The sequence below is a fragment of the Microtus ochrogaster genome, linkage group LG4 (genome assembly GCF_000317375.1).
Source record: "Microtus ochrogaster isolate Prairie Vole_2 linkage group LG4, MicOch1.0, whole genome shotgun sequence".
Classification (NCBI taxonomy): Eukaryota; Metazoa; Chordata; class Mammalia; order Rodentia; family Cricetidae; genus Microtus; species Microtus ochrogaster.
Window position 1 is genome coordinate 13,876,125 of NC_022030.1, and position 8,966 is coordinate 13,885,090.

General features: G+C 41.6%; 1 protein-coding gene across 4 annotated transcripts in view; it reads left to right on the forward strand.

The window, feature by feature from the left end:
* Window positions 1-8,966, forward strand: part of Utrn (utrophin) — a 521,838-nt gene that overhangs the window by 108,906 nt on the left and 403,966 nt on the right. For all 4 annotated transcript variants that reach the window (XM_013351419.2, XM_026786362.1, XM_026786363.1 and 1 more), the window contains one exon: window positions 8,652-8,713. In XM_013351419.2, coding sequence (XP_013206873.1) covers window positions 8,652-8,713 — 62 coding nt within the window. The remainder of the gene's footprint in view (window positions 1-8,651; window positions 8,714-8,966) is intronic.

The following is an 8,966-nucleotide window of genomic DNA, read 5'->3' on the forward strand; positions in this document are numbered from 1 at the left end:
CACACACACACACAGGCAAAATAGATAAGTGTAAAACAAATGTAAAAAACAGTTTTGCATATCAGCTATATAGAAAAAATATTGCTTTTTACAAACGTAGTGAGATATTTGGCTGTTGTAATAGGAGTGGCAGGCCACTTCCCACCACCTGGCTCTCAGCTAGCTTTACCCGAAATAATTACATGGAAACTGTATTCTTTTAAACACTGCTTGGCCCATTAGCTCTAGCCTCTTATTGGCTAATTCTCACATCTTGATTAACCCATTTCTAATAATCTGTGTGGCACCAGACTTACCAGGAAGATCCTAACCTGAATCCATCTCGGAGAGGAGAGCTATGGCAACTGCCTGGAGAGGAGAGGCATGGCCTCTGGCTCACTGCCTTCTTCTTCCCAGAATTCTATTCTGTCTATTCCACCCACCTAAGGGCTTGGCCTATCAAAGGCCAAGCAGTTTCTTTATTAATTAATGACCTTCCTCCATCATTTGGCAACTGACAGTATTGTTCTCTTTTTTAAAAAATTTGCTTTTTGGAGACAGGGCCTCCTTTGGTGGTCCAGTCCGGCTTTAAGCTTGTTCCCGTTGTGCATATTCCTCCATAGTGGTAGTGACAGGCCTGTACCACCAAGCTCAACTCTGCAAGATTTTGTGAGAGATGCTGAATTTTCGAGAAAGTCTTAGTGTGCGATTGTATCAATTTATGGAGAGTTTAAAGAATCCTTCACAATATGGGGAAAGGAATAACACACATCAGCTGAAATGAGACTGTTGGGTGATTGCCTGCATCTTGTAAGGATATATTTTTGTTGTTGACAGCGGAACTCATGCTAAAGGCTGAAGGTAGATCACGTCTGCTTTCCGTGTTAAATTTTTAAAACTTTCATTTGTAGAGTTTCCCTAAATCTAGAATTGTTTGTTGATGAAATCCGTTACTCGAGAGTCCCTGTTTAGTAGGAATAAAGGTGACATGAGAAATCCAATTTTATAGGAATTTTATTTCATGAGGTGATTAAATCTCTTAGCAGTCATAAAACCAAACAAAACTCAGGTTTCTAGGGGTTTCCCTGACAGTGACTCCTCACTGTCACTCAGTCTCCCTGAGTAACTCTTTGTCATTCTATTTTATCACAACTGATTTTAAAGAAAGTTCATTCCTGGGACAGAAATCGAAAGGGAAGCATTTACAACACGCATCCAGTGTGGGCAGCACACATACAATACTGTTTACTGTGTTGGGGGCTGTCCCTAGGTCCTCGTGCCTTCCAGCTATTGCTGTTCCCCCAAGGTGAAGCCCTACCCCCAATATTTAAGGCTTGAAGATTTTTTTCCCTTTGCAAAAATGAACCTCTAGAGAGGTTTAAGGTAATGTCGGGTCCCCATAAATCTTACACATTCTTTCAAGTGAAGCTTAGGAGCTCTGGAAAGTGAGACAGAGAAGCTACCGACTTGGGCTTCTCGTTGCTGACTGGACCCCCAGCAAACACTCAGTGTTTCAACATCTCACATTTTTAGTGTGGATCATTTGAAGGCTACACTTTTAGTTTCAAGGTTTTTTTGTTTGCTTTTCCTGGATCTCTGAGTATGGTCAGAGAGTCTCAACTTCCTGTGCTTGGGAGGGGTCTGTTTCCTGTTGGCTTGTTCTTTGTCTGATACTATCTTCCAGATGATTAGATGATGCTTATTATTTCCTCTGGTATTTTGATGGCTATTCTTTGAACAAATGAGATGATTTAATTTAGAGAGCCCATAAACCAGGAGAGTACTAGAAGGCGTGTGTGTGTTTTATCATGGTGTGTGAAAGGCCACTGAGTGGAAAGCCCAGAGAAAGAGCAAGTGGGGCTTTGTGTAGGCTGACCGGTCTTATCGCTTTTGCAGCTATCTCCACTTTCCGGGATGTGTTAAGTTTGTGCTTGTGAAAGAGGCTTTAATAAGAAAGTCAGCCCGAGTTCTAAGGCATCCAGCCAGACATTTCTTATAGTCTGCATTTCTTTTCTGAATGCTGGCATTTGGGGAACTCAGGTAGTGCCAGCCAGTTGGTCCCTATTAAATTGCTTCAGAGTGATGTGTTAGGGGGAACAATGCGCTCCTTTTAATATTAGTGGTTTTCATGATGGCTTGTCTGTCTGAATTTGTGTATGCATACAAAGGTGTGTGTGTGCGCGCGTGTGTGTGTATGCGATTTATGTATTTTTGTGTGCACACGTTTGTGATGCTAGAGTCAATGTTGATTGTCCTCTTCAGGCACTCTCTAGTTTTTGAGAGATGGGGTCTCTCACTTAATTCAGAACATAGTTAATTTTGCTCGATTGTCAGGGTCGTTAGGCCCTGGGTTCCCATCTCTGCTTCCCCAGGACTGGGATTACAGGCATACCACCATGCCTGATTTTTCACAGGGGTACTGACGTTCTGAACTTAGTCCTGATTGTTTTGTGGCCAGCACTTTACCTATCAGCTAGCCCCCTAGCTGCTCATTGCAAAGTTCTACAAAGAGACATTCTATTACACACTTGAGCTGCTGAAGTGAAAACACTTTTAAACCATGCAGACTTTATTGGTCTGGTTGATTTTTTTTTTCCCCCACTTTTCTTCCGGATCGCAGCGATAAAATTCTAGGCCAGGCAGCATCAAAGGCTCTTGGATTTGTATGAACATGTCAGGAGTGTTTCAGAAGAGCAAAATATTTAGAAGAATTTGGAAGAGCAGCTGTAAGGAGTTTAACACATTTTTTTTCTTCTCCTAATTCAGCCCCGTGCTTTTTCCCCTAATGGAGAAAGGTCACCAATGATGAGATTTGCTAAGACAGCCAAGGCTTTCAGAAGAGAATTCTAAAATTCCTGTGTAATGAAAACAGTGGTTTAAGCTAAGAACCCTGGAAGAATGCATGGTTGAGCAGGTGGATCAGCCCTATGTTGTTCTCACCCCTTCAGTCAGTATGGGATCAATCTAATTAGATGCCAGTTAGGTTGGGTTCTTGAACATTCCTTTTGAGGAATTAAACCAATCGATTGGTTTTATGATGAAGAAAACTATAATAGACTGAAACTGTTCCCAATGTTTTCTGACATTTATTTGTGAGTGTGTGTGTGTGTGTGTGTGTGTGTGTGTGTGTGATGTGTATGTGGATGCCTATGAAGTCCAGAAGATGGCATTGGATCCCCTGAAGCTGGAGTTATAGTTAGTTGTGAGCTGCCCAGTGTGGTTGCTGGGAATTGAACCTAGGTTGTCTGGAAGAGCAGTAAGTGCTCTTAGCTGCTGAATCATCTCTCCAGTTTCCTAGTTTTCTCCTTGTATCTGTATTAATTTAGTGTGTGTGTGTGTGTGTGTGTGTGTGTGTGTGTGTGTGTGTGTGCGCACGCGCACATGCGTGTATGTGGACCATGATGTGCATATAGGGAGTCTAGTTTCTCCTTCTATCACATAGGTCCAAGGAATCAAACTCAGACCATGTGACTTGGCAATAAGCTCCTTTACCCGTTGAGGCATCTCCCTGGCTTAGTTTCTGACTATTGCAGGTCTTTTATGTTTTTCTGTGGAAATGGATTTGATTCTGGGTTCCGAGGCTTACAAGGCAATCACTCTACCACAGACTACATGGAGAGGAAGGTTCTGTGTAATGTTCTAGGGAGGTGAAGGATAGATGAGAACAGTATGACAGTTTTTTTCATTGTTTCTCAGTCTCTTTTGCTGATGAGAAATTTGGGCCAGGATTATTTAGTAAATTGTGACGTGGAGGGCAGTTATTGTACTAGCAATGGCTCTACGTTTGTTTCCTTTAAAAGGCGTTTTATTTCACATGTGTGTGTATGCTTGTGTGTGTGCACGCACATGTGCATATGTGTGTGGTGTTAGTATGTGTATATGAATACAGGTGTCCAAGGAGGCCAAAATCACATGATCCCTTAGAGATGGGCAGTTTTGAGCTGTTCAATATGGGTGTTGTGAATCCATTCCAGTGCTCTGGAAAGACCTATTCCTCATGTTTTACATTTTTCATCTTCTGATTGAAAAGCTACAGGTTACTTCTTGTTCATTTACTGAATCTTTGTAGATCATGGAGTGCGAGAGGGGTCAACTTATCGGTATATTAAACACAAATCTTCTCTTACCTGCTCTAATTGTCTTAGGTAATGTCTTAGGGTTTGTATTGCTGTGAAGAAACACCATGACAACTCCTATAAAGGAAACATTCCATTAATTACGATGGCAGCTTGCAGTTTCCGAGGTTCAGTCCATTTTCATCATGATGGGGAACAGGGCAGTGTGCAGGACACTTGGTGCTGGAGCTGAGAGCGCTACATCTTGCAGGAAGGAGACTGACTGGCACACTGAGAGAAACTTGAGCAAAAGAGACCTCAAAGCCTGCCCCCACGATGACACACTTCCTCCAACAAGGCCACACCTCTTAATAGTGCCTCTCTCTTTGGGGGCCATTTTCTTTCAAAGCACCATAGGTAAATAACTAAAAAAGAGTGTTTGCACATTTTGGGGGTATTTTTGAGCATATGGATCTTATCTTTTATGGCCAAACACTCTATTTCATATCAGGTACTGAGGTATATATAGATGTTGATTTGACTAAATGTTATAGGCTGTGTTAGAAGAAACACTGTTCTACTTTTATAGCTCTTTATGTAAAACTTTATTGTTAATCTTGATTTAATTCTATAATTAATTGATGATACAGAAAGATAAAGAGGTAGGTAATCCTTTATTTGGCCAACCTATGAAGGAAAAACTGTGTCTTATTAGAAACTTTAATTACGCCCCATCACCCATTCATCTGGGTATTGGAACCAGAGCCTTGGCTGTGCTGGGCACATTGGCTACCACTGGGCCATATTTCTAGACTTACTACATTTGTGAAAGTTAAAACTTTGAAATATGTTAAGTAATAAAGTGTGGTTATATATATGTTAGTGTTTTCCTCATTTTTATTGTTAAGGATTCTTAAATCATGTGAACATTTTGAAAGTAAGAGAAAGTTTATTTCTGGACTTTATTTCTTATAGGCCTAAAGGATAGTGAATACAACAAAAACTTAAAACTAAACCTTCTTTGGAGTCATAGAACAAGTTATTAGGGTTTTTTCTTGTTATTAGGATTTTTAAGTGCCCTAAACACACACAAAATTAAATCTGTTTCAGCTAGGCTTATGTCGTTTTTGTTTGTAGATAGATGTATCCCATATAGCCTTGTACCCTGGCTATGCTGTCAGCTCTGTCCTTCTGGGATTTTATGGTAAAGGATGGAACACTGTGTCTGTGTAAGCAAGTCTCCTTGGTTAATGACTCTGTGGCATTGATCAGATAATGTATAAGGCTGAAGTAAGGGCTGATTGATGTCTTCCTCATTCTTTCTGGGAAGGAGGTCACCTTCCAGTGCCATTAACATCAAGTTTCTTAAAGAGCAGTGTCCTTTGATACTCTTGTTCCGTTTGTGCCTTGCTCTCCAGTTTCCTTTATGGATCTGTAAACTTACACCTTCTTTATAGAGTTGTTATATTTATCACAGGAACAGCCTTTTAATTATAAATTATGCTTCTGTATTGGTTACTTCTCTACTGCTGTGACAAAACTCCATGACCAAAGCAACTTATAAAGAAAGGATTTAATTTGAGAGTCAGTTCCAGAGGGTTGCAATTCATAACTATCATGGCGGGGACCATGGCAACAGGCTGGCATGGTGCTGGAGCTGTAGTTAAATACTTACATTCTAATCTCCTAACTGGAAGCAGAGAGAGGTAACTGAGACTAGGCTGGTGTGGGCTTTTGAAACCAAAAGATCATTTCTCAGTGACACACCTCCTCTAACAAGGCCATACCTCCGAATCCTTCCCAACAGTTTCACTAACTGTGGACTAAGTATTTCAACATATACCCCTTATGACCATTTTCATTCAAATTGCTACATCTTCCATAAGTCAGTAGAATGCAAATTTACCAAAATCTTAGGTATTAGCCAGTTGTCTATATCTATGAAGTAAAGTTAAAGACGCCATGAACAAAAACAACTTGGCTTACATATTCTGGGTCACCGTCCATGGAGCCAGAAGTTAAAGTAGGAACTTGGAACCAGGAACTGAACTAAAAGCTATGAGGGAATGCTGCTAACTGGCTTGCTCAGTTTTTTTTGTTTTTTTTTTTTTTTATCCTCCATAACTGGCTGCTGGGGGTGGTACTATCCATAGTGGGTTGGGCCTTCCAACATCAATCATTAATGAAGAAACTGCCCTACAGACTTGTGAATAGACCAGTCTGATAGAAGCATTTCCTGTCTTTTTCTCTACTGGGGTTCCTCTTTCCAGATAACTGTAGCTTGTTCAAGTTGATAAAAAATATCAACCAGAACAGCTTACAGGAGAAAAAGTTCATGTGGCCTCATAGATCTCAAGATTCTAGTTTACAACTGAGTAGTTAGTTATACCATCCTTGTGACAATGATACCAGGTGTCTTAGTTACTTTTCTACCACTGTGACAAAGCACTATGACCAAGGCGACTTACGAGAGAAAGTATGTAATCTGAAGCTCACAGTTTCAGAGGGTTCGAGTGCATGGCCATCATAGCAGGAAACGTGGGATCAGACAACAGACAACAGGCATGGTTTCTCAGCGGTAGCTGAGAGCTTCCATCTGACTTATCAGCCCCAAGGTGGGGCGGGGACTAGCTAGAGTGGCATAGATTTTTAATTCCTCAAAGGCTGCCCCTATTGCACACCACCTTTAACAAGGCCACACCCCCAATCCTTCCCAAATCATTCCACCAACTGGGGACCAAGAATTCAAATTCATTAACCTATGGAAGCCACCCTCATTCAAACCTCCACACCAAGGTTTCCCCGAAAATTTCACTTACCAGCACAACCCCTTACAATACAGTTAATATTTATTTCTACCTGACAGAAAAGGACTTTGAAGCTGGATGACCCTGTGATAGTTGACTCAGAGTCACAGAAGGAGTGGATGGGGATGTGGTTTCTTTGGCCCTTGGCCACTTTGTTTTTGCAGCTGCTGTACTGGGTGGTCTTTTTGCATACTTCCTTCACTCTGCTCATTTTTAAGGAGTTTGGGGTTCTCCACCTGCTTGAAGTTTGCTTGCCTTGCACAGTGAATTTGGAATGAAAACCAAAGAAGTCGAAAATGTTTTAAAATTCTTCTAGTTTCTCTGCTTGTCAGAATGTTGGTCTTGGGGGCTGGAGAGATGGCTTAATGGTGAAAAGCACATGTCGCTCTTGCAGAAGTCCAGAGTTCACACAGCACCCACGTGGTGGCCATAATCCCTTGAATCTCCAGCTTCAGAGGATCAGATGCCCTCCTCTGGATTCCTTGGCCACTTGCACTCACCACACATAAACACACATACATACATACATATCTAAACATAATAAAGTTAAATATTAGCATATTTATAAAGTTTAAAACCACTATGACTCCATGTTGGTATTTTGGGGGGGCAGAGAAAGAATTAGAGAACTGACTAGAAATCTTACCTCTTTTGTTTTTGAAGGGGTAGGACTTCTGAAGAAGGGATAGTTATGAACTCTTAAGTTCTTATTGGGTAACTTTTGGGGGGACAGGTTGGTCTAGCTTTATTGCCTGAAAGGGTTTTTGTTGGTGTTCTGTTTTGTGTGGGTCTGTGGAAGAATTGGGGTCACTCCAGAATGAATTTTGATTCAGCAGCAGCAGCGGGGGACCTGCTTTTTGTGAACTGACTGCCCATTGCTTCGCAAAAGGCCTTTTTAATTTTTACACAATTTACACCGTAGCAAGTCCAAAACCTCTTAACTGGAGTTCTTTGAAGGAACCAAATGCTCAAGAATTCTTAGTCATGAGGCCTCTCGGTCTTCCAGGTCCTCTCATAACATGTTTTATAAGAACCAAACACATCAGAAATAGTATTAGTGACAAAGCTAGCGTCACAGAAGGCAGATCAAAGCCTAGGTGTTAACACTGCAGAATCCAAGCCAATGTCATGCTCTGTGGGATCGCCCGCTACAGGTTTATTTGTCTTCCAATTCCAGGTTACAGTCCGTTATTGTGGGGGTTCAGGCGGTAGCTTTAAGCAGCTGCACAGATCCACCTTCAAGAGCAAAGAAAGAACTAACGCTTGCATGTCTGCTGTTCGTTTGCTGTTCCCAATTTTGTACCGTCTAGTACCCCAGCCTGGATGATACCACTCTTTGAACATGCAGTTAGCACAGTCAAGACAATTCCCCACCCCACACACCCACCTGACCCCTCATGGAGACTGTCTTCACGGTGATCCTCAAGTATAGCATGCTGATACTTAAAACCAACCACCATGCATGTTAATATGTTTATTGTGTTTGACGATGTACTTAAAATGCATCTGAAATTGTCACATGCATAGTTGTGAAGTAGAGTCTAGATTGTAGTACACAAGCCTGGATTTCATAACTGGGTGTGATCTACCTGGGTTTAGTGGGCACAACCTGGTCCCTTGGGTGAGGTAACCGAGTCTCACTTTCCTGTAGACACCAGGCCCATCTGTGGGTTCATTGTCAGCTGCCTCCTTTGCCTCACGCTGTATAAATGTCTATTTTAAGCTCCCCAGGAAGGAGAAGGTTGTATTTATCACATCCTCCAGCCGAATAAACCCTCATCTTTTCTTTTTTTCTCTTTCTCTCCTGTAGATGAACACAATGACGTTCAGAAGAAAACCTTTACCAAATGGATAAACGCTCGATTTTCAAAGGTAACTGAGACTTAGATGGATTTTTTACTGCATTGTTTGTGCCTCCTTCTGACTCATGTCCAGGCAGCTAAAAAAGATGACCAGTTCCCTTAGCACGGTTAACCATTAAACTCAGGCAGCCTTTCTGCCCCGAGCAGCGGTGATGGCTTTCTACCTGTGAATGTGGCTAAATCACGTTATCCATCTTCATTTTCCTTCAGAGATCTGCTCTTTCTCAGTGTTTCTAACCTTTGTAGCACAATGCTCAGGATTC